Here is a 23,052-nt window from a genome sequence, read left to right as displayed (position 1 = left end):
GATTAAACTGTTAAAAGCACAGGGACAAACAGTAAAATAGGGGCCAGGGCCGGTAAATATGATCAACCCTGACCCAAAAACCCCACCACAAAAATAAAGTCGAACCTTCCTGATTGGGACTAGCGTATGCAGGTACGGTCACCGCCTTCAGACTTGGATTTTGAATTCCTATTTAGGAAGGCGACCTCCAGGATTACTAATGTTTCTTCGATCGCGTTTTGCGCGAGAACATCTGAGCAAATGACGGAATTTCTGTTCCTGTCCCTGATTTTCCCTTGCTAGAAAGCATCCAATAGTTCGTTTCGACAATACAGAGTACATTATTTAATCCATCGACGCAAATCCCATCTGCAGTCAAGATGTCCTGGCTCTTTGGCTCGTCGAAGGGTGAGAGCTCCCCAGATCAACTGATCGCCGTGGCACTTCCGCTAATTGCTTGTTCCTGAGCTTACAGCTTCTTCTTCACCGGCAGATCCGGCACCGAAACAAGCCAGCAGCAGTGAACAGACCAATAAGCCAAAGGTTCGCTTTTCACCAATCCCAGCTATCTAGCGTTCAATTTCCCGATTTTCTTTTCTGACACAAGGTTTTGTTTTGAATCAGCCATGCTGCGTTTGCAAAGAAGAGAAAGCCGCTCGGGACGATTGCATGCTCTACTCCAAGTCCGACGATCCGCAGACCGATTGCAAGACCGTCATTGAACAATACCGGAATTGCATGGCGGGATATGGCTTCAAGGTCTGATTAATCTCGATCGGCGATGGTTATCGTCGATACTGTACTATATAGATGTACATTGCATCGCATCGTTATGGTTATGATCTCCCTCCGCTCTTGATTCTGGGGTTCTCGGACCATCCCGTCATGACGAATATGTGTTGGCATATATATACATACGTACAAACTGCGGCGTTTTTGTGTTGGTTGGGTTTCATGTACTATTAGGAGTACTGAGAGACAGAATCAAGGTTTTATTATAAAGCTACAGATAACTTGGAACTCGTAGTGAAGAGCCTTGAAAATCCACGACATTCAAAGTCTATGTACGCAATAAATGTACATGTGATGAAAGACAAAATAGGTACCTACTGCGTCTTTTTCTTGCTCTCTTCCAGAGACAACTTCTGGCTAAGCCGCGAAGCCTGAGTAAGCAGAGTCCACGTGCACCATAGGTACGCCAGTCCAAACCCGCTGGCTCCGATGAGAACATTCAGAACCACCCAGAGATCAGGTTTTCCAGGCGGCGGGGGCACAAACGCCTCCAGGACGTGCCAGACCACCATGCTGAGATAAAAGACATTGTGAATAAGAGTAATGAGGAAATGGACCGAGGACACCTTCGATTGCGACTGTGAGCGGTACAGCTCCCATGATGTTGGGGGAAGACCCAGGAGGTAAGCCCACAGAAGCGTCATCACAAAATATGGGATTCTGAGCTGTTCGCGCTTCAGCAACGGATACAGGGTCCACACACCCAGAAGGTTCGCCCAGCCAACCCAAGCTCGAGTTTGCTTGCTCAACCCTCCTTCGCTACCGAGAAGGAGAGTCATTGGAAGAAGAGGCAGGAGAACGCTCTTCTCGTGCACTTGAAACGAGAACAGAAAGAATGCCCAGCCTGAGCTCGCCAACGCTGGAAGCAATAGCGAGGACCGTGGATGACGCAGGACCACCACGCACGGTATCACGAGTAGTAAGCACGTCATTCCCAGGGCTGCTTTCTGGAGAACGCTGATGGGGAAATGTTTCAGTTTGTAGAAGGTGTGGATGGCGCACCATGCGTTCGCAACCTTGTCCTCGAACAATCCCCTTGCGAACGGGAAGACGCGATGTATAATCTGAGAAAGTTGAAGAACCGGTGCGTAATACCAGGCTTTCGGATCGAATTGGACCGGAAGATTTTCCATGAACTCAGGTAACGGGCCAGGATGTGAAACTCCGTTGACCGAGTCATGGATAGAACGGATAATGAAGGGTAACACTAACACTGCAAATGTGATCACAGTCGAGAGAGCAATGGATAGAAACCGTCCAACCCGAATCTTGGGAAAAATGCACGTCCCGAGCAGAAAGCAAAACATCACAGGGGCATAGTACAGTGACATTTGTTTGAAGTTCAGTGCACCGACGAAAAAGCCGCAGGCCAGACGCAGCCGCCCGGTGAGAATGGACTCAAGACTAGCAACCACGAGACCGAGCATCACGGTATTGTATTGGAAATGACCATGGTCAATGAGTATCGTCGCCGGTTGAAGCAGGACTGCAACCATGGCAATTGCAGTGGACCAGGCCGACAGTCCATGCAATCTCGCATATCGACGCATGAAAATAACGACGGCCGGGACGTAGATGAGAAATTCAGAGACTAGGACAGTAGCGCGCATGAAGACTTTGAGCTTCGGGTCTTCGATTCCCCGCGATTCATCGAGGGCGAAGAAGGCCGGGTTCACCAGCGAACCACTGATACGTCAGTCTATTTTCCAAGGGACGTGGAACAGAAACATACAGCTTCCCCAATAGCCAGCTATGATACGCCGTCAAGGGAGGGTAATCGAGGCCCCAGTATTGCAGGTCATAGAAGTACCAGCGAGTAATGGGAAGATGTATTGTGATCTCCATCCAGTGCCTCTGTGCTTCATAATCGCCATACATCGGAGGGCTTTGGAAGCCTAATTGAAGCGTCAATCACGATGTTCCCCTCACAACGGACCATGCAAGGCAGTACCAGAATATCCCCATAAGCCGACTGCCCACCTAAACAAGCCCACCACCATCAAAATCAGCGGAAGAATCAGCCATTGCGATACCCCTCCGCGAGCCCCCCACAAAAAAGAAACCAAGGGGAACGCAGGAGAGGCTCTAGGAGAGCCAGGATCAACAATCAGTTCATTGTTCGAACCAGGCGTCGCGAGAAGCTTTTTCTTCTGTCGCGGACGATACGACGGAGTCGGTGGAGAAGCCATGGTTGCAAAAGGGACAGGCTAGTCTCCTGGATTATGTGACATGGATTGAGCGCATGCCGATGCGCATCAGCGACCACCCAGCAAAGAGGGCTAGGATTACAAGGAGCTGTTTGAACGTTGAAGGTAGTACCTATATGTTCTCTACTTGTCTCCAGCTTTCAGTGAAAGGGACCAAAGACGCGGGTACTCAGTTGCTCCACGCTAAACCGAATTTGGACTTGGCGCACTGATGACTAATGAACCACCATTCTCTTGCACAAGGTAGCCTGAGGCACTAAGGATATGCACAAGGCGCTCTCTTTAGTTACTCTCCATGACTCCGGTTGTAGGTGTTATCAAGCCGCAAGGCTGATAGTCCTATAGAGCATATATTCCGCAGCGTGGACATACAAGATCGAGTGCGATGTTGTATTACTACATGGAACCTTCAAAGACTCCCAATATGTACACAAGAATGCTTCATCGTTGAATGCGCATCAGCCGCCCGTCAGAGCCGACTTCAAGACCGAAATGGCGACGTAGAAACGACGTCGTCTCAGGCGACGGCCGCAATGGCGCCCTTGGTGCAGCCTGAGGATTATATGCCCATTGATCCCGGATTGTCTTTAGGATTCCCATGTCCAATATGAGGGCCTCGCCAGAGGCAAATATGTCTAGCGGGTGACTTCCCCTCACTGGTTGTTCAGAGCTATCATCAACTGGCTCAGCCAGTAACTGGGTCCTTTCCGTATTGTGCTCCAGTTGGTTTCGGAGATGTACCTCGTCAATATCGCCTCTTCTGATGCCTCTTTCCTCTGCGTCATGATCTTGGCCATTGCTCGTATCTCCTACCACAGGCGATTCGGTAGATGACGACAGCGAGCCAAATCCTAAACGCACGCGCTCGATGGTCAAACCCAGCATGATCAAATGCAGAAACATAACAGTCACGTCGAAGATGACCAGTCGTAGCCTGGACACGGGAGCCGACTGCCCGATAAAGTCAATGAACAATCCGCCGTGGAGATAGCCACCCGTTTCCTCGGGAGCATCGGGATGCACGAATAACATATGAAGCAGGATGCATAGAAGGTTACTGCCGAATATGGCGCCTATAAACGGCTGGTTTCTCGTCGGACTAAACGGAGGTTGTTTCGGAGTGAAGAAGACGAGCTGAACGACGGCACGGATTGCAAACAAGATCAATGAACAGCTGTCAACACGTGTCGAGTCAGAAATCAGCGATCAAACCCACGTTGGTTCAACACTGAAATACATACTCCATATAATACAAAGCAGACAGCTCGCAATAGATTAAGATGTCCAGGTCACGCATCAACGAGTCAATGAATTTGATCTTGGCCGCCTTCTGCGCCTTGCGGCTCAGATTCGAGATGGCGGCGCTTGTAGAAAGGATTCCATTATTCGCATGGTGGCCATCCTCCGCGTCCAAGATGCCCGAGACGTCAGTGAGGTACTCTGCATCTCTGAAGGCATCTGGGGTTGTCATAGAGGGAACATTTGGGGGAAAGTATCAGCTTGAAAGGGAGGAACAAGCCACTCTTCTCATGAATCGGCACCACGACAGACTGTGCTGGCCATAAAACAGTGATCCCAGCTTCCCGGAAATAAGTCGGGCCGATATATTGTGTCCGGCCAATGAAACTGGGAGTGATGGGAGGTATGCTAACAAGGCGCAGGCAGAAGTTAGGCTGAGCTCATCTATGCAATCTAGAATCCTGCTTCGAATTCATTTTCGGCCAGAATAATGATCCATGTCACGTTCGAGGGAGCCGTAATCGGATACGACTAGGGCAAGGCTTCCCAGGAGAACCAAAACATGCGAAAAATGCACGTCATTGCCACCCTGTTATCGCTGCCCCGCGGCTCTCTAGAATTTCAGCAGCCATGGATCGAACATGGAGGAATGAATAGTAGTAGGGTGGTTTTTAAACCCATACATTTCGCGGTCGAACCCGATTTTTCAGCACGTTGATGCCCATCGTAAAATAAAATGTTTTCCATTGCGAGCAGCGGGCAGGACTCTCCCAATTATCGACTGAAGGTCACAGCGGGCCCGGAATATGATACCTCGACGCATCAGGTTGTGCCAGTGAATTCGAACAAAACAATAAGATTTGAGAATCAGCATGCGACTGTGAATCTCTGCGTCCGAATCCAGGATTATACTGGTGTGTCAAGGGCGAGCGCCGTAATCATTCAGGAATCGTGCTGAAATACAACCAGGGCTGCCGAATAACTCCCCCAAAACAAGCACATACTTTTCTCACCCGCTGCATGAACGTGATCAGTATTCAATATGCTTTTCATTTATCCCGAAACACGACGTCAATGCCGATGACCTAGTGTTTGGTAATGACTTTGACCGGCCTATCCGGGACAGCCTTCCACCAGGTTTTGGTACAGCGTTGAGTATTGTGAGATGGACTTTGGATCCGGCCCTCGATGGGGATCCTTATGCCGACAAGCCATACCTGTACAGTCCAGGAGTGGCAACGTTCAACTACTTTCGAATCGGCGACAAAGTCGATCCGGGAGATATAGACAAGACACTGGATTTGCACTCGCGAGTTGTTGAAGAAGGTGCCGATGGAACAGGAATGGCCATCCGATCGGACTTAAAGATTCCCTCCGACGCAGCTGGGCGGAAGAAGTACTTCCTTAACGAAGATGCTCGCAAACAGTTCACATTCGAAAAAGGCAGAATATATTATGTGGACTTTGGGAATCCCTATTTGGGATTCAATGGTGATCTCTATCCACATCGAATTGTACAATCTTGCTTTCTGCTGACGTTGACAGATTTCACCCTTCGCCTTCCAGGCTTCCATCTCCATGTTGCGAAATATATAGACGCAAGAAAACATAAACTGCGATATACCTTAAAAAACCGCCGTACAAACGAGACGTATGCCGTTGTGCTCCTCGCCTTACTACTGCATGGTTCCGAGCAAGAAGTCAGCGAGAGGAGTGAGCACAGTAACATTGAAGAGTCTGATCAGCGTGGCACGGAAACTGAGGGAGAAGGAAATGAGAAGTCTACGAAATAGAACAGCTTGAAACCTGGGGATTTAGTTTGGCACCTGGCGATCATTTCTTGTCTCCAGGCGTCTCTTTGGCTGACATCTTGAGTTTGTAACATAGAGGGCAGTGCTTGACAATCATCACCTGAGGTTCCACGTAAAGTGATCAACGGCCAGATTACATTTCTACGCCCTTTGGGACTCGACGCAATTCTATGCAATTTGACAAGGCCGAGAATCCACTGACAATGATTCTTCAAATTCAATTTGGACACGGGTGATAATGAGGAGTTAGTTTACATTGTTTTAGAAAGAGGGCCCGAAACCCATTTTGCCCGTGATGCAGGTCTATCACAGTCTTTTCAGAACGTCCTCCAAGACTTCCTGTGTGGTAGCCTTGCCACCAAGGTCTGGCGAAAGCACCTTGCCCTCGTCCAGGCTGGCATCCACGGCGGCATAAATCTTAGCAGCGGCAGATTCCTCACCAAGGAACTCCAGCATGAGGGCCACGCTACGCAGGGTTGCGATCGGATTGGCGATGCCCTTGCCTTCGATATCCGGCGCACTTCCGTGGCAGGGCTCACCGATAGCGAAGCCATCTCCAACGTTGGCACTCGGCACCAGACCGAGACTGCCAACGAGGGCAGCCGCACCATCCGAAAGGATATCACCATACAGATTCGGGGCCACAATCACATCGTAGTACTCCGGCTGACGGAAGAGCTTGTACACCATCGAGTCCACGATTTGCTCCTCTACCTTGATCGACTTGTACTTTTCCGCTGCCAGGGCCTCTCGCGCGGCTGTGCGGAAAAGTCCGTCCGTCTGCGACAGAACATTCGACTTGTGCGTGATGGTCACCATCGATTCAGTGAGGTGGGAGCTTCCTGGAGCGACTTGACGAATCTTTTGTCTACGGAGGGCAATTTCACCGGCCATGGTGGCAATGCGGGATGACGCGCGCTCGGAGATGCGCTTGATAGCTTCTGCCACCTTGCCGTTGGGACCCTCGGTCGTCTTCTCTTCCTTGACGTACAGATCTTCAGTGTTTTCGCGGACAATCACCAAGTCAATTGGAGATCCGGTTACGCCTCCGCCAGCGGTCGTCTTGACGGGGCGCACATTGGCATAGAGATCAAGGCGCTTCCGGAGGGCGACAATGGGGGATGAGTATCCGGCAACCTTGGTGGTTGGAGAACTAGATTTCACAACGTGTGAGACCGACATGACGCGGTCTATGGAGGGACCATATACCTAACAGCGCCGAACAAAGCTCCATCGCATTCCTTCTGGAGCGTTTCGACGGTCTTTTCGGGAAGGGCATTGCCCGTGCGCTTGAAGGTGTCGAAGCCGGCATCAAGATCCACAAAGGAGAACTTGAGACCGAGCGACGGGGGCAGGGATTCGAGCAATTTGCGACCAGCCTGCAATCCATTCTTAGTCCATGCTCTCGGTTCCAGTTTCTCTGCATTGGGTCGGAATTCGTACAGGAATCACTTCTCTGCCGATCCCGTCCCCGGGAATAAGACCTGAACACTCAACCCGTCAGTATACTACATTAAGAGGAATTTCCGAGACCATTGACCTATTCTGAGTGCTCTCGCAGCCATTTTCGCAGCTCTTCTGTGCCGTCATATTCGTGGATGTACCGCGTCTGGCTTGATATTCTTTCTCGGGGACGGAATAACATATTTCCGTTGGGAGAGGACCGAAATCGGTCCCATGGGTTCGTCGCGTGGCCCGATTGGTTTCATTGACCAGCTAAGTTTAGTCATCAACTCCGAAAAGAGGAGGACATAAACATCGCAGAGGCTTGCGCAAGAGCTTGAATTTTATCATTTAGTTGTGTGAAAGTGAAGACATCCGATGATCAGTCACAGCTCTATACTCCGTATTTGGATGTGTGAGGCGAGAATTGTGTCACAAGTCGTAATCCAACCCCTTCACAGTTCACGTGCTACTCCTAACGCTAGTCCCGCCATTAGGAAACCGAGTAAAAAAAAAAAATGCCCAAGGGGGCCATTCCTGACAAGGCCTCGAGGACCCTGAAAAGCTCCCCGATTGAAGCTCTTTTCATAGTCTCTAGAAAACGAAACGTCCCTGATGCTCGCCAGTACCCCTTCTTCTGACTGAGACGCGTCTCAGCGGCGTCTGGACTCTGGGTACTTCTGCCGAGGTGGATCTCCGTAGCCCCTGAACTTTATTGTAGGCGTGTCTCGTCCACTCCGCAAACATCTCAATCCGACTCGGGGCAGGCCAACAATCATCCCTCCGTTCATCCTATCCTACCCCTTGCACTATCCTGGAATTCAGTAGCGCATCCCACCTTCTTATCATGCTTATCCTCCCTGGACGCGCTGCAGCATCACCAGCTGTCTATTGCATTGTGCTTTAACCCTATTGTTATCCTCGTTAGCCAACACAATCTGTCCCTTGCAGTGAGTTTACTGCACCGACTCTCGCGTCCCGGCGGCCTTCAAACGGCTCTTTCGCACGGCTTTCTTTGTGTCAGACATCGCGACCACTTCTCGAGTGACCACTTGGCCAAATCTCCTCGTTGACTGATTTCCCCGACGCGAACGCAGGCTGAACGCCTCGACGGGCTGTCCCTCTTCTCAATCCCGGCCAAGCAGCCCGTCTTGTCTGCAGAAACCATGGCTGCCGTGCCGCCAGCAGGCGGTGTTCGCAGCCTATTGGCTAAGTTTGAGAGCAACAGCCAAAATACCAGCACTTCTCCTCCGTCTCGAGGAAGATCCCCCACGAATGCGAATGACTCGCCGAATGCGCGACCACTTTCCAAGGTGCGGGCCAGTTTTGTGCCGGTAGATAGAGTGGGACGAGGGTCTCCTGCTGGTTTTCCGAGAGTGAGAGATGGCGAAGGATCAGAGAAAGATCCCCGATCGAGAACAATGACCCCAGTGGAGTCCTTGAACAGTCCCTCCTACTCGTCGCCGCAAAGAGTGCGTGGGGAGCTGGCGTCTCTTCAAGGAACTACTGTTGCCCAAATCAATGAAAGATTGGAAGCTTTGACAGTCAGCGCCGGCTCGCAGAACGCGCGAGCAGCATTCGAACCGCAGGAAACACCGCTGGTCGCCGCCAAAATGGAGAACCAACAAAAGGCGCCATCGCCGGAGGCGAATGGTGTCAAAGAGACCGCTACTACGAAGAGCGCCCCGCAAGACGCTAACACAGACGCCGACCGTTCATCAGCTGTATCCAATGCTAAGGCGAATCCGGCGGCCAAATCCAACGCAAAGCCGTCGTCGACAAAGGATCCAAAGTCGACGTCGGCTACATCAAGAACCTCGGCAACATCGGCATCAAAGCAAGCGGGAGCAGAAGAGAAGGCTTCGTCTAAGAAGACAACGACGAGGCAATCGATGGCTCCGAATACCAAGTCGGCTGCAACGCCTCCCCCAGGCGCGACGAGAACCCCAAGGTCTTTACCTGCGAGTCCCCGAGTTAAGTCACCGGGCCGTCCATCACGAAACCCAGCATCTTCTACTGCATCAACATTAGCCTCTGTTGCGAAGTCGAATACTCCACCTCCGACACTGTCGCGCAAGTCATCAAGTTTGAAGCCCGATCCCTCCTCGCGTTTAACAGCACCCACGGCGTCCAGTTTGCGCAAGCAGCCGTCTCGCCAGTCCTTACCTGCGCAGTCGACTCAGGAACGGCCCAAATCGCGTGTGAGCACGACTGGTACGACGAGAACCGCTGCAGATGAGAGTTTCTTGGCACGGATGATGCGGCCAACGGCTAGCTCCGCAAGCAAAGCTCACGCAAAAGTTGAGCCCAAGAGTCCGCCAAAGCCGACAAAGACTGTAAAGCCAGCGCGAAAAAGCGGAGAGGGTGTAACTGAAAAGAGACCAGTGAGACCATCGAGCAAAGCCTCTCAGCGTGATCCGTCAGTAAAGCCCAAGCCGAAAGCGAAGCCAGAGTCCGAACGATCGTCCGCGGATACGCCATCTGCTGTTAAAAAAGAGGCCTCAGACAAAGCACAATCTGGAGCAACGGAGCCGGCTCCTGAATCCGTTGCCTCTACTCTGGAAACCAAGTCCGAAGTCTCTCAGGCACGATCCGGAGAGTCGGTGGCTTCGGCCGAATCAACAAGGCAAAGCGAGGATCACGGTGATGGACCAGCCGATGTTCCTGGAGATAACGTCACGTCCAACGGACCATCGATTGAAGTCACTGCGGAGAAGCCCGTCGAGCCAACGGAACAGCCTCAGCAAGAAGCTGAGAGCCATGGTGAACAACCCGCGACATCGCCGGATGCTCCGAAGGACGAGACTCAAAGCGCGGGTGTTCCATCGGTGGAGAAGAATGATGAGACGGCGGACGAAGTGGTTGCGTCGGATACCAACAGAGCCGAGCCTGCTTCGACCGATGACGATTCGCGGCCATCTGCAGACAAGGCAGAGGCCTCTTGATCGGAATGTTCAGATGCCAAATGTTTGTGCCAATATCGTTCATCATATTTCTCTCATGAGGCAGGTTTTTCTAAGCTTTTTCTTGAGATGTTCTTTTGGGTCTAGCTGCATGCTAGCACCCAAATTGACGGGAATATTTCTTGATGCTCTTTTTCTCTTCTCTTCGGGCATTTGAAGTGTGTAATTCTTTTACTTACCCTGATGTAGTCCTTGCTTTGATCCGCGTTTTATTCTTCACCTTGATGTTTTACTTTTTATGTTTTTGGCCTGGGTGTTGGGGCATTTCCTGGAGGTAGCATCATTGAACTAGCGGCATCTGATATTCTTTTCAAAGCGTTTGTGTCTTTTAGGTTGCTTCCTTTTAATGACAACCACTTCTCATGTGCATATTCTGGAGTATTAACTTGCGTATTTTTTCCCGATTAACTATGGGGTAAGTGTTCTAGATCTGAAAATCGTGGAGAAATTGATATCATAGCCTTAGGTTGGGCAGCAAATGCATGGTGATACTTGTATTTAGAGTTTCGATCTGCAGGGAAAGCTAGCAGGGATAAAGAATAAACGGTCCTCGTTGCAAGGACAAGTATGACCAATAAAATTCTGTGCATACAAGTGAGGACGGGTATCACTTTGGGGAGTATGAATCGGTTTCCAGAGCCTCTATTCAGCCTTTTTCTTGGAATTCAGCGGTGGAGGCGCCACGGGTTTGAGCTCAAGCCCCTTTCGGCGCGCGTAATCCTAAAGGACCGATCAGTGTCCAATACGTCCAAAACAATTGGATCTGGTTTGGGAAAGCCGTACTTCGCAGCTTAACCGTATGCCCTCCTCGATGCTCACCCGAGCCTCATAACCAAGTATTCGGCGCGCTTTTTCGCCGCTGGCATACCGCACTGCACAGGCATCTTTGACACTTCCCCGACTTAACGTCGTTGGCGTACCCGAGATCCAAGTGTATATCTCGGAAATAAGACCGGCCACCCATGCAAGCTTCTCTGGAATGTGAACTGTGAAGGGCGGGACGTGTCCAAAGTGGGCCCATATCGCCAGGCAAAAGTCTCGGAACGTGATGGGCTCGTTGTTTTGAATGAAAAACGCTTCACCTGCGGCTGTTTTGGTGGTAACCAGGTTCTCTGCGGCCAAGACATGTGCATCGGCGATGTTGGTGACGTACGTAACGTCCCACAGGTTAAAGCCGTCGCCAATTACCCATGGTGTCTCCCATTTGGCGATACAGGAGTGAATGGCTGGTAGAAGCTGATAATCTCCAGGACCGGTGAGCACAGACGGCCGCAGCGAACAGGTTACCATGTCGTCACTCGATGCATCGAGCACTAGCTTCTCAGCAGCGGCCTATCCCAGGAGTCAGGATGTTGGCTGACCCGGCGACATGCAGGTATTTTGATAGCAATATACAGGGACCTACGTACTTTGGATTCACCGTAGATTAAAGAGTTTTGTGACGTAGGCCAGGTTTCGTCAATGTACGGATATGGCAGCCGCATGTCATCCACCGTGGCACAACAGCTGCTAGTGAAGATGAACGCCTTGACACCGAATCTCTTTGCGGCATCAAGCACGTTTTTGGTCCCCTCGACATTGACCTTCCAGACAATGGGTTGCTGTCGCCGACTAAAACGCTCAGCAAGTTTAGGGACAATGCCTGCAGTGTGAATGAGCACCGTCGGCCGCACTTGGCCGATCACCTTGTTCACTTGCTCGGCTTCCGTCACATCCAGTGAAATGAATTTCGCCTCCTTCGGCACCTCATGCACTGGTCCCGGCGGATTGCGGTCTACCACCGTCACAGAGCATTTGGGATGCTTTTCAAGCACCGCTCTGGCGATGGCTGAGCCGACAAAGCCGCAGCCACCGGTTATAAGCACGTCCGTCAGCTGGGCAGCCATTGGAACTCGAGATCGCAACCAGAATTGGTCACTTATTGATGATTAGAAGACCTTTGGTATGGAGAGCAAGCACTCGCGCTCAGCAGAATTGTCAATTCCAGATTAATCATTAGCAGTGAGTTCCAGGGTTGTGGTATGGAGTAGTTCGTCCTACTCCTAGCCCTGCTAGCCGTCAACTGGTGTTATTTAAGCCAATGCCGTACCTGGTTCGATGGTCTAACTGCTTTAAGTTTAGCGTGCTCAGGATGATCCAATCCTGCAGAGCTCTCAACTGTCATACTCAATGAGAAAGCAAGAACCTGTTCTCGAACTTTTCGAGTTTTGATACGTGCTCGGAGCATACACCATATCCTCTCTATGTACCACGAGGAGGTTAAGCGAGAAATACTCGCAATAGCCTATGAGATGGACGAGCCAAGCGAATAGAAGTACAGTAGGACCCTGTCAAAGCCTAGATGATATTGTACAGGAGCTGGACCAAGCAGGAACCAACATGTAGAACCGTGACAAACTCCAAACGATGCAGACAAATAAATCAAGGAGCACAAACGTTTATCGTACCCGGCACAAAGCAAGCCCGCCGGTTTTCTTCTCTATACACTCCCGTGCCTCCATAATGCCCCGATCCGTGGACAGAAAGATGCACTCGCCCGGCGAGCGAAGACCCTCCACCTGACCACTTCTCTCTCCACGGAGAATCTTTCGCAATTCATCCACTTTGAGGGAAATTCTTCGTTTTGGCTTGCTGATGAGTTGGACCTTGCCCAGAACAGGCTCACTTTGCCAGTACTTGAGGCCCACCCATAACCGTCTCGACGACACATTGGACTGTGTGACTGGTTCGAGCGATTGTTCATCACCGGTCATTGCTGGTTGATTCAACAACAGATGCGGCTCGGGCGGGTGTGGTCCTCCACGGACGACACCCGAGATCAGCCCGGCTTTCTGGAAAGCCAGACACAGCCTCAAATGCAAGTTGGTATTGGGTATCGAGGTGATGCTGAGACGCGCTTTTGTGACATTGTTCAGGTGCGAGCACACGTGTGCCAGATTGGCAAGCGACATTTCGTTGCGATGATGATGGGCAGGTAGATTCGACGGACTAGATCATGAAGCTGATGGGAACTCTAAGCAGGAAAAGTTAGATGATGCCTGGAATCTCGCAATTGAACTCAGGCAATACCGACACTTACCAATGATGCTGGATATGATAAAATTTGCCCAAGTAAGCGACTCTTGAGGGAATCCTCTGTCACAGTCCAAGGCAGTTCGATCTTTTCAGGGCAGGGAACAAATCGGGTCTAGTCTAAGGAACCGGGCCGGAAAAACATACTTGCGACGCAGCTGGTGCTCTTTGCGGGGCATCTCGGACAAGCAATCAGACGACGACAACAACGTAATCCATTTGCGATTCAGCCCTAGCCGCCCAACTAAGACGAAATCAATCCAGCTCAGTAAGTTGCTCAGCCCATGTTGTCAGGTATAAGAATCCAACGGCCCCAACATTTGGCACGGAAAATCGACCATCCACCTGCCACTTGTCCCAAGATCACTCTCTTTCAGCAGACTACTGAACCAACATGCCCCCTCTTCCTGGCGAAGAACGCCTGCTAACAGTGTATGTGACCAGCAACAGATTATCTTCATGCTGATATTTAACTCAGCTACCTGTTTCTTATAGCTACGCTGACGTTCATTATTACTTCACTGCGCCGACCCCGAAGCCAATTTACCATCGATTCGACAAGGGATCCTATCTATATGTGTATCATGATCCAGTGCGGGGTACCGCTAGGATTGAAGTAGCAAACAACCCGGGCACGCCTGACCAAGATGCCTTCTTTGGAGGTCAGTCTCGTTCGGCAAACCTCGAGTAGATCGTAGTTGCTGATGATTTCTAGCGCTGGATCGCGCCCATATCTGCCATTCAATACGGTTCCCTACTCTGTGTACCCTGACCGTAAAGTCTTCTACACCAGGCTCCTCGTCCGGCCATATCCAGACTCCTGGGGACCAGGACTGGATATTGCCCTTTACCGACCCTCGAGATGGCGTTCAACGTTCTCTGCGGCTTCATACGCTAGATGTCTATTTCTGGACAGCGAGCGACGCTGATCTGTTCCTTGATTCGGTCGAACGACTGCTTCCTCCGGGACAGCTCGAAACTGACCGTCATCCCGAGACCCAATCCACAGAACCTGCTGTGAGCAGCGTCCTGCAGAAACTTGAAAATGTGGCTATCTCGGAATCCGCGTACCAGGCTAGCTCAAGTCGCGATCTTCAATCGCAGCCTGCTTCTGAACCGACTGTGACTACGCCGTCTACAGCATCTATTCAGCCCACGGCCCCTGCTACGCAGCAATTACCAAAGACTAGCGAGACGACCGACTATACTCCCCTCGCATACAATCCCGCGGCACCACCTGCACCGGAGCCGATCAAGCCGCGGGAAAAGACGCCTCCACCGCCAGACGCTGCCGACGGTACTGGTTTAGCAGCCGCAGCTCTAGCGGATCAGGCCCATGTTCCATCACAAGCGCCTCCAGTCAGCTACAGTTCTCAAACCACGGGATATGGAATTCCAGGATTGCCTCAAGGAGGATATATCTCACCGCCTCCGAGCGCGGGATTTGGACAAACCTTCTCTACGTCAACCTCAGCGAGCGTACAGTCCTACAATGCTCCGCCAGTGAGCGGAATTGGTACAACTTATGTCGGGGGTCCGTCGGTCGCGGCCCCTTTACAAGGCCCAAGTACGCAGGCGTACAGTCATCAGGCTTACGGGACACAGCAATTCCAACAACCGCAACACACCAGCTATCAACCGCAGACACAACACTATCAGTCTGGGCCAGGGAATGTCAACGTCCCTGGTTATGCGAATTTTGCTTATGGCCAGGCCGTTCAGCACGCTCAACAGCCCAATGCTGGAACAGGAAGCGAATATGACATTCACAATCAAGTATACATACCAACAGAGGACGAAGCCAAGCATTACTCGCAGGGAGAACTCCAACATGTGATATCGAACCCAGGCGCACGACCACACAAATTGGAGGATAGAGCTGCGAAGGTGGAGAAGTCTGTCAACGGATTTCTGAAGAAGTTGGAAAAAAAGATTGGCTAGTGGGGGAAGTATTGAAGACTCGAACGAATTTGAATTCTTGGATCATGATTCATGTGAATGATATCCTACTGCAAGTTGCTGAATTGTTGGAATGCATGACTCGTTCTGGGAGAAATCATAATTTTGCAACAGGTGTATCGATTTATGCAGAGTCTATGGAGACAGGAGTTTCAATCATACAACGGGCGAGGCCCCAGATAATCTCTATGAAGCATAAGCGGCAGTATAAAACTGCTTTATGGATAGCTTTGTCAACCATCTATGCGGCGTCAACTGTCGAGGAAACCTCCACACCAACAATGCTCCAAAGCTGACTGCGGTGAGTATTGCAGAGGCAATGATCGACTTGGCACCGAACACCAAAATGCGGCGTTGCCTTTGCGAGGCCTTGACGACCTCGGAGTAAGGCATATTGCTGAAGCTGATCCGTGAATATTGCGTCTTCCAACCCAGCTGCGGAACGTAACGGTCGAGGGTTTCTTCGATGAACTTGCGGAGGACATACAGGCGCGAGGTGACTCCGCTGCGCATTTCCAGATAATTAAGTCTGGACAACTCATTGATTGCGTGTGCGTCAGGCACGCGCTGGGCAGTATAGGCTTGTAAGGCAGCTGCCCTGGCGGCATCTCTAGTTGTGGCATCGTGAGATGGATCGTACACGCCATGCTTATCGAGAGTCTCGAATAGGATTCGGACATCTTCCATGCCGGCATTGAGCCCCTGGCCATAAAACGGTACCATGGCATGCGCCGCATCACCGATAATGACAACATCCGATCCAAAGTGATGTGGTTTGCATTTGAGGCTGATCAGGGGAAGGTGCGGGTTCGTCATGAATTGCTTGTACAACTGATCGGGTGAGATCAGCTGCGGAGTCACGCCCGGGAAGTGTGTCTGGAAATAATCAAACAGTTGTTCGGGCGACTCCTCGAGCTTCGCATAGTGCTCTGCCGGCGCAAACAATGTGCAAGTAAATGATTTATCCGGGGACGGCAGGGCAATGAACATGAATTCCTGCCCGGGCCATATATGCAAATGGTTGGGAGAGATGCGAAAGTCTCCCGCCTCTGTCGGGTCGATGCGGAATTCGCACCAGAGGGCATCGATGTACTCTTGCAGGTAATCCACCCGAGCAAACTTCATCATATGATATCGGGTTGCGGAGTGCGCTCCATCTGCGCCGATGAGGAAATCAAATTGCACCTCAATTTCCGGCGCGCGATTGAGGTTGACGGAGCCCGCTGACGATGAGCCATTGCTTGTTCCATTGCCGTTTGGCTGTCGGCACTCGAACCAAGCCCTTTTTGCACGGAAATCAGCTCCAGTGAGTTTATGGTTGAAGAAAATCTTGACATTTGGGGTTCTTTCGAGCTCATCCAGGAGAGCATTGTTCAGAGTGCCGCGGTCAATGGAATTGATGCACTATCAACAATTAGTCGGAGATTAGTCGGAGATCAAAGAAACCACTAGCCCTGGCTTCGGTTTTAAAATGCATGGGGCATGGAGCGTACCCTGCCATGGACGTCATAGGGATGTTCCGCTTCCCACAGATCTCCCGAAGCCGACTTCCGGTGGATCATGCGCCCACGCAACGGAACGGCATTGCTCAGAAGTACATCCACTGCCGTGGTGCGGCCCGATTGTTTCAGTGCGGTGATACCGCGCTCCGACAATGTCAAATTTATCGACTTGGTGAAGTTCAGTGGGATTGTCGAAGTAAGACGGAGATCTAGCATTTCAATCAGGACTGGTCGCACACACACATGGCCTGCCTAGACGTGATTCGATTGGACCACTTACCTCCACGAAGTTCATACAGCTCGACATCGTCGCCTCGGGATGCGGCGTACAGGGCTGCAAGCGACCCGACCGGCCCTGCACCAACAATCACTACTTTTTGTTTTTGCTTGCCAGACATGTTCCTTGTTCTTTTCTTTTTTGACCGTTCTGCCTCCCGTACACTGCAATGTGCGAGAAGGGGAGGGAACTACCTTTTTTAAACGAGAGAAAGCCAGGAAATCTATTTTTATTGGGCCCGAAATAATTCTGTATGCTGCAGATCTCGCGGGATCGGATATTTTCTGCGCATTTCGCATTGAAACGTTGGAAAACCTAGTCACTCCGGCCATCAAATTCTGGCAACCCTCACGCCATCTGCCCCTGTCACGTGAGAAATTTTCAGCCCTATTCGAGACCAGAGCTGATTTGAAATGCTTGATCCGAATCCTCAGAAATCCAACATTTCAATCCAGCAACATGTTATTTGTTCACCCGTACCACAGTCATGACCCAGATGCTAGAAACCAGTACCAACGACCCCAAATACTATGCAAAATGCCAGTATGCAATCCAGCGTGACATATCTGCCAAACTCCACTGCGGAAGCCGGGAGAGTCCCCGCGTGCTGATCCGGCCGAATTGGCCACTGAAAGGCTTCATAGCACAGTACTCAGGACTGGTACATCCGCTAACAAAGCCTATTTGGATGAAGTCGAGTACATATTATGCGAGCCCTGCTTAGTGCTGAAACATTCGGGCCATTTCGCTCGTTCGGACGTTGGAAGGTACAACATCGCCTGGCTTGGTCCGGGCTGTATTTCTCATCAAACCTCCAAGGTTTTTTTCATATGAATAGACACGACACGACTCCGAGGCTCAATGGCGTTCATAAGTATCTACATGCGCAAATCCCTGTATTGTAACATTACTAGGACTAACTACTCCGTACAGTTAGGTACTCGCAGTGCTTCGAAAACCCTCCTGATGATCATGGACAATCCTCCTGTGATCCCGATCGATATCAAACTCAAAAGAGATCGCGGAATCCCATGTGCTCCGTCGAGGGGCCGAACCCCACTGACGGAAATTCACCTGGCCTAAACCAATTCTGGGAATGGTTCGTGAGCGGGCGTTGAGCTAGTCCATTTTTGGATTAGCTCTCGGATCGGAATTTCTCCCGTCCCTGGCTTCTCTAGGCAGCCAAATCAAACAGTCTGGAAACGAAGACTTCAAGAAAATTTTTTTTACTCAGCTTGCGGCCGCAACTTGTATATTAGTTCCGAAATGGCAGCAGCAGCCACAGCACGAAAGTGTCTCGGCGTGGACTGCCCCAATGAGGCGGGCAATCTGCAGTGCCCAACATGTCTCAAAATGGGCACTGACAGCTTCTTCTGCTCGCAAGAATGCTTCAAGCGCAATTGGGTATGACGGCTTTCTTGTTCTGTTTTGTTTCCCACTCTTGTTCTAACAGAGTTACGTCCAGGCAACACATAAGGTGATTCACAAGACAAAGAGTAATTTCATTGCCAGTCTGTTTCCTCCGAAAGCCTTTTCTGAACCCGATCCAGCAACCGGTCTTTACAACCCATTTCCGAATTACCCTTTCACCGGCTCCCTGCGACCCGTCTATCCGCTCTCTCCTCGTCGTGATGTCCCCGCCTCGATACCGCGTCCAGACTATGCGGAAGATGGAATTCCTCGATCAGAGCGGAGGTTTCGTCTCAAACGCACCATCGCCATTCTCAATCAGGAAGAACAAGAAGCGATGAGGAAAGTGTGCCGATTGACTCGGGAAGTGCTTGATATTGCTGCAAGAGAGATCCGGCCGGGTGTAACAACCGATTATATTGACGAAGTCGTGCACAAAGCATGTATCGAACGCAACGTGAGTATCTCCCATATGCTCTCAAAGTTTTCCACTGATCGAGGATTTACTTCAAAAGGCATATCCGTCGCCTCTAAATTACATGCACTTTCCGAAATCGGTTTGTACCTCTATCAATGAGACCATATGCCATGGGATTCCAGACCAGCGGCCCCTAGAAGATGGCGACATCATCAACATCGATGTGTCGCTGTACCATGGAGGATTTCACGGTGACTTGAATGAGACTTACTACGTTGGCGACAAGGCAAAGGCAAATCCTGATGCCGTTCGGGTAGTGGAAACCGCCCGAGAATGCTTAGAGCAGGCGATTCAGATTGTCAAACCAGGGATGCTCTTCCGGGAACCGGGGAATGTGATTGAAAAACATGCGAAGAGCCGGAACTGCAGTGTGGTCAAATCGTACTGCGGGCATGGCGTCAATCAATTGTTTCACACGACGCCAGATATCCCACACTATGCCAAGAACAAAGCAGTGGGAGTCGCGAAGCCCGGCATGTGCTTCACGATTGAGCCTATGATCAATCTCGGAACCCACAAGGATAAACTATGGCCGGATGACTGGACAAGTGTGACAGCTGATGGAAAACTCTCAGCTCAGTTTGAGCATACTCTACTTGTGACCGAGGATGGAGTGGAAGTCTTGACCGCTCGACTACCAGACTCTCCGGGGGGTCCAGTTCCGATGCCCGAGGTCAGTTCAGCTACCACAGCTTGAGTTTTGATAGTCAATGCTTTTCAGCGCAGTGGTTGATATGGTGATGTTGATATCCCATTTCTCTTTACGGAATTGATCGTCCGTAAGTGTACAGCGATGCCCTCCTAGTCTTAAGTGACAGAGCATCTAGAATAGGCACTCTGTTTATGCAATAACAAGACCTACTGTAGTACTCCTGACTCCGCACTTGGTTTGGATTCCATTTACCGTCAACTGGTCTTGCATTCACAGAACGACTGCCCTGGGTGCTATGTGCTATGTACAAGCAAATTGCCAGCTTGATAAGTTATGATGTGATAGATTGCGTCAGAGTCCAGTCGCAAGCAATACAACAATTACAGGTTGATCCTTTTCCTGCGGTCAATTGCATGGTCTTCTTAGTCGATGCGTAATCGACTCTGCCTGGACTCGATTAGGTGTATATGGCTTTGGATGATTTGCCGTACCGTCACTTTAACCCTGTTCGTACCTCTTGGCGCGCTACTTATCGTAGCCCGATAAGCTGCTGGACGGAGTATTCCGTACGTACCTCCGTATTGGGCAGGTAATTATCGAAGTTTCCAAGATTTTATCCCTACACCTTCGGGAAGAACCGATGGGGTGGGCTCAGTAGGGTTGCAGCACGCGAGCATTGTAATCTTAGCTGCATACCAAGATCTAGCCTATGACAATTTGGACTTAGGCTAGGAGCTTGGATACGGCACTTTATCATTAGCTTCCGAACTCCCTCCGCTCCCTCAAGGGAACGAGCTTTCCGCAACCTCTTGGCCTCACAGTGCCCGCTGCCGTAAAAGATGGCATCCAAGGCTCCTGTGAGCGAGACCACGCCCCTACTTCAGGACAGCAATGCCTCAAGTTCGGCGGCATCAGTGGACGATGGCTCACCGGCCGTGCCGCGGTCGGAGAGTCCTTCGCAAAATGCCGCAGGGGCGCAAGCACAGCTAAAGTATATTGTTCCTGCAATCTCCATCGGAGTATGATCATGATGCATGTTACGGCTAAAAGGATTCGCAGCAGACTGATGTCCTGTGCAGGTCTTTCTTTCCGCCGCCGATCAGACCATTATCGTGGCGAGCTATGGTAAAATTGGCAGCGATCTGAATGCCCTCAATTTGACCAGTTGGATCGCAACGTCGTATTTTCTCACATTGACTTCGTTTCAGCCTTTGTATGGCAGACTAAGTGACATCTTTGGCCGCAAGGCCTGCCTATTATTTGCCTATGCCATCTTTGGGACTGGCTGCATTTTCTGTGGCACAGCCGTGGATATCAAGCAATTGATAGCAGCCAGGGTGTGTGATGCTGTACGCAGAGACTACTCCACAACGCTGACTCCTTGCACAGGTGTACCAAGGCATTGGTGGGGGTGGCATGACGACCGTTGTCAGCATCCTCCTGAGTGATATCGTTCCACTCCGTGATCGTGGAGTCTGGCAGGGGATTATCAACATCATTTACGCCACCGGCTCCAGTGTCGGGGCGCCGTTGGGTAAGTAGCCGGAGTGTTGGAAGCATGAGAGGTGCTAATTGCGGTAATTAGGTGGTATATTGGCAGATTACATTGGATGGCGATGGTAAGACATACCTTGTAATGCGGTCAGGCCAGATTCGCTGACCTCGAATAGGGCCTTCGTTGCTCAGGGACCAATTTGTCTCCTCGCTTTTATTATGGTTTCAGTTTACCTGCAGGTCCCGGAGCAAGAGAAGGAAGATTGGCGCGTAAAACTTCGCCGCGTCGACTTCCTCGGTGCCTTGGTTTTGATAGGCGCGGTTTTTGGAGCCCTTTTTGGACTAGATCGTGGCAGCAATGTTGCATGGAGTATTCCCATCACGTATATACCTTTGGCAATATCTGCGGTCTTGTTTGTGATATTCGGGATCGTTGAGGTCTATGTTGCAGCAGAGCCGTTCGCTCCTAGCTACATTGTCACAGACCCCGCGATGCTTTCCTGTTATGGGTGCAATTTTTTCAGTTTTGCCGGCTGGATGGCGGCGTGTTTCTATCTTCCCCTCTATTTCCAAGCCGTCGATGGCGCCTCGGCGACTGTATCGGGTCTGCGGCTCTTGCCCACGATTATTGCTGGTACATCTGGCTCGCTTTTTTCAGGGCTTGTCATGCGGTGGACCGGCCGCTACTACTGGTTAACCATTGCTGGATATTCTAGTCTAACCACCGGCCTGGTCATTATCTTTCTTTGTTCAGGAGCAGTCGTCGATAATGTACCCGTGCTCATCATAGGAACGGTTTTCTCTGCCTTCGGAAATGGAATCGGTGTCACGACCACACTGATTGGACTGAGTAAGTATATACTTCCAAATGTTCACGACCGCGGACAAACGCTGATGAACACTGAAGTTTCCAGCACCGGCCCGGAAAATCAAGCCGTGGTTACGGCTTGCTCCTATCTTTTCCGATCGCTTGGATCGGTCATGGGCCTCTCCTTGTCGTCCACTCTTATACAGCAGCTTCTTCGACAGCGGCTTCGGTCCGCATTAAAGGATGCTGATGACGCTGATCAGATTGTGGACGGCGTACGCCAGTCTCTCGACTACATCATGAAGTTACCGCCACAAATCCGGGACACGGTCCGTGGTTGCTACGGATGGTCTGTGAACTTGGGTTTTGCCTTTATGATCGGCATTGTTTTTCTTGCACTCCTTAGCAGTTTTTTCATCCGTGAGAGAAGTCTGTCTCGTTGATTGATACCATTTTGCCGCGGACTAAGCTCGCGTCAGCCGCAGCATCTACAAATGTATAGTTGCTCTGGTTGAATAGCGTGCTTGTGCCGCCTTGCGATTATGATGAACTTTAGGACAGTGACGAAGTACATAGACATAGAAACACAGCAATGGCTTTCTTGACATTTGTTCAAGACAGAATTGGACGAATAACGTTCATTTTCTTCTGCTCTGATTCTCCCTGTCATATCGAGGGACACATTCCACATATGGCAAGTACCAGTAATATACTGGTTAGTTTCTATGAAAAGAATAGCGTGTTGAACTGTGGATCCAGCCGGCGCGTTATCGGCTTGGCTTGGCGGGACTTTGATCATTGTCCAGCGCTCGTGCTCATACACGAGAGCTTGGATAGTAACTTCCTGTGCTGTGTCCATGCTCATACGAAAACGTCTCCCTCCTTTATCTAATCGTCTCTATTTGTGGGGAGTCTCTGGCTCTCATAAGCGGACTTCTATCGTGCTTCCGCTGTATCCTCGAGCCA

At 50.7% G+C, this 23,052-nt stretch overlaps 12 protein-coding genes across 12 annotated transcripts; 6 read left to right on the top strand and 6 right to left on the bottom strand.

Annotated features, from left to right (window-relative positions):
* Positions 1-359: 359 nt before the first annotated feature.
* Positions 360-744, top strand: VTN49DRAFT_6380 (uncharacterized protein; the record flags this gene model as incomplete). Its single annotated transcript, XM_069414533.1, has 3 exons — positions 360-387; positions 455-522; positions 604-744. The coding sequence occupies 3 exons, from the start codon at positions 360-362 to the stop codon at positions 742-744; spliced, it is 237 nt and encodes a 78-aa protein (XP_069265769.1).
* Positions 745-1,085: 341 nt separating this feature from the next.
* On the bottom strand, positions 1,086-2,960 carry VTN49DRAFT_6379 (uncharacterized protein; the record flags this gene model as incomplete). The annotated part of the gene is made up of 3 exons (XM_069414531.1): positions 1,086-2,457; positions 2,504-2,666; positions 2,723-2,960. 3 exons carry the CDS (start codon positions 2,958-2,960, stop codon positions 1,086-1,088), a joined length of 1,773 nt encoding a protein of 590 aa, XP_069265768.1.
* A 459-nt stretch (positions 2,961-3,419) lies between these two features.
* VTN49DRAFT_6378 (uncharacterized protein) lies at positions 3,420-4,449 on the bottom strand (the record flags this gene model as incomplete). Its single annotated transcript, XM_069414530.1, has 2 exons — positions 3,420-4,152; positions 4,220-4,449. The coding sequence occupies 2 exons, from the start codon at positions 4,447-4,449 to the stop codon at positions 3,420-3,422; spliced, it is 963 nt and encodes a 320-aa protein (XP_069265767.1).
* Positions 4,450-4,953: 504 nt separating this feature from the next.
* Positions 4,954-6,010, top strand: VTN49DRAFT_6377 (uncharacterized protein; the record flags this gene model as incomplete). Its single annotated transcript, XM_069414529.1, has 3 exons — positions 4,954-5,131; positions 5,187-5,708; positions 5,763-6,010. The coding sequence occupies 3 exons, from the start codon at positions 4,954-4,956 to the stop codon at positions 6,008-6,010; spliced, it is 948 nt and encodes a 315-aa protein (XP_069265766.1).
* Positions 6,011-6,334: 324 nt separating this feature from the next.
* VTN49DRAFT_6376 (uncharacterized protein) lies at positions 6,335-7,593 on the bottom strand (the record flags this gene model as incomplete). The annotated part of the gene is made up of 4 exons (XM_069414528.1): positions 6,335-7,181; positions 7,238-7,407; positions 7,472-7,512; positions 7,569-7,593. The coding sequence occupies 4 exons, from the start codon at positions 7,591-7,593 to the stop codon at positions 6,335-6,337; spliced, it is 1,083 nt and encodes a 360-aa protein (XP_069265765.1).
* Positions 7,594-8,637: 1,044 nt separating this feature from the next.
* VTN49DRAFT_6375 (uncharacterized protein) lies at positions 8,638-10,416 on the top strand (the record flags this gene model as incomplete). Its single annotated transcript, XM_069414527.1, has 1 exon — positions 8,638-10,416. One exon carries the CDS (start codon positions 8,638-8,640, stop codon positions 10,414-10,416), a length of 1,779 nt encoding a protein of 592 aa, XP_069265764.1.
* A 660-nt stretch (positions 10,417-11,076) lies between these two features.
* Positions 11,077-12,320, bottom strand: VTN49DRAFT_6374 (uncharacterized protein; the record flags this gene model as incomplete). The annotated part of the gene is made up of 3 exons (XM_069414526.1): positions 11,077-11,154; positions 11,218-11,766; positions 11,844-12,320. 3 exons carry the CDS (start codon positions 12,318-12,320, stop codon positions 11,077-11,079), a joined length of 1,104 nt encoding a protein of 367 aa, XP_069265763.1.
* Positions 12,321-12,872: 552 nt separating this feature from the next.
* On the bottom strand, positions 12,873-13,385 carry VTN49DRAFT_6373 (mitochondrial 37S ribosomal protein uS8m; the record flags this gene model as incomplete). The annotated part of the gene is made up of 1 exon (XM_069414525.1): positions 12,873-13,385. One exon carries the CDS (start codon positions 13,383-13,385, stop codon positions 12,873-12,875), a length of 513 nt encoding a protein of 170 aa, XP_069265762.1.
* A 515-nt stretch (positions 13,386-13,900) lies between these two features.
* Positions 13,901-15,447, top strand: VTN49DRAFT_6372 (uncharacterized protein; the record flags this gene model as incomplete). The annotated part of the gene is made up of 3 exons (XM_069414524.1): positions 13,901-13,938; positions 14,002-14,168; positions 14,222-15,447. The coding sequence occupies 3 exons, from the start codon at positions 13,901-13,903 to the stop codon at positions 15,445-15,447; spliced, it is 1,431 nt and encodes a 476-aa protein (XP_069265761.1).
* Positions 15,448-15,651: 204 nt separating this feature from the next.
* On the bottom strand, positions 15,652-17,365 carry VTN49DRAFT_6371 (uncharacterized protein; the record flags this gene model as incomplete). The annotated part of the gene is made up of 3 exons (XM_069414523.1): positions 15,652-16,869; positions 16,959-17,176; positions 17,248-17,365. 3 exons carry the CDS (start codon positions 17,363-17,365, stop codon positions 15,652-15,654), a joined length of 1,554 nt encoding a protein of 517 aa, XP_069265760.1.
* A 1,145-nt stretch (positions 17,366-18,510) lies between these two features.
* VTN49DRAFT_6370 (uncharacterized protein) lies at positions 18,511-19,829 on the top strand (the record flags this gene model as incomplete). Its single annotated transcript, XM_069414522.1, has 4 exons — positions 18,511-18,648; positions 18,710-18,740; positions 18,795-19,111; positions 19,170-19,829. The coding sequence occupies 4 exons, from the start codon at positions 18,511-18,513 to the stop codon at positions 19,827-19,829; spliced, it is 1,146 nt and encodes a 381-aa protein (XP_069265759.1).
* Positions 19,830-20,623: 794 nt separating this feature from the next.
* Positions 20,624-22,529, top strand: VTN49DRAFT_6369 (uncharacterized protein; the record flags this gene model as incomplete). The annotated part of the gene is made up of 6 exons (XM_069414520.1): positions 20,624-20,803; positions 20,864-21,121; positions 21,174-21,318; positions 21,370-21,403; positions 21,455-22,128; positions 22,186-22,529. 6 exons carry the CDS (start codon positions 20,624-20,626, stop codon positions 22,527-22,529), a joined length of 1,635 nt encoding a protein of 544 aa, XP_069265758.1.
* Positions 22,530-23,052: the final 523 nt, after the last annotated feature.

The sequence above is a fragment of the Thermomyces lanuginosus genome (genome assembly GCF_041956635.1).
Source record: "Thermomyces lanuginosus strain ATCC 200065 unplaced genomic scaffold VTN49scaffold_40, whole genome shotgun sequence".
Lineage (NCBI taxonomy): Eukaryota > Fungi > Ascomycota > Eurotiomycetes > Eurotiales > Trichocomaceae > Thermomyces > Thermomyces lanuginosus.
The sequence above is the reverse complement of the archived record's forward strand: the minus strand, read 5'-3'. Positions and strand labels throughout refer to the sequence as shown.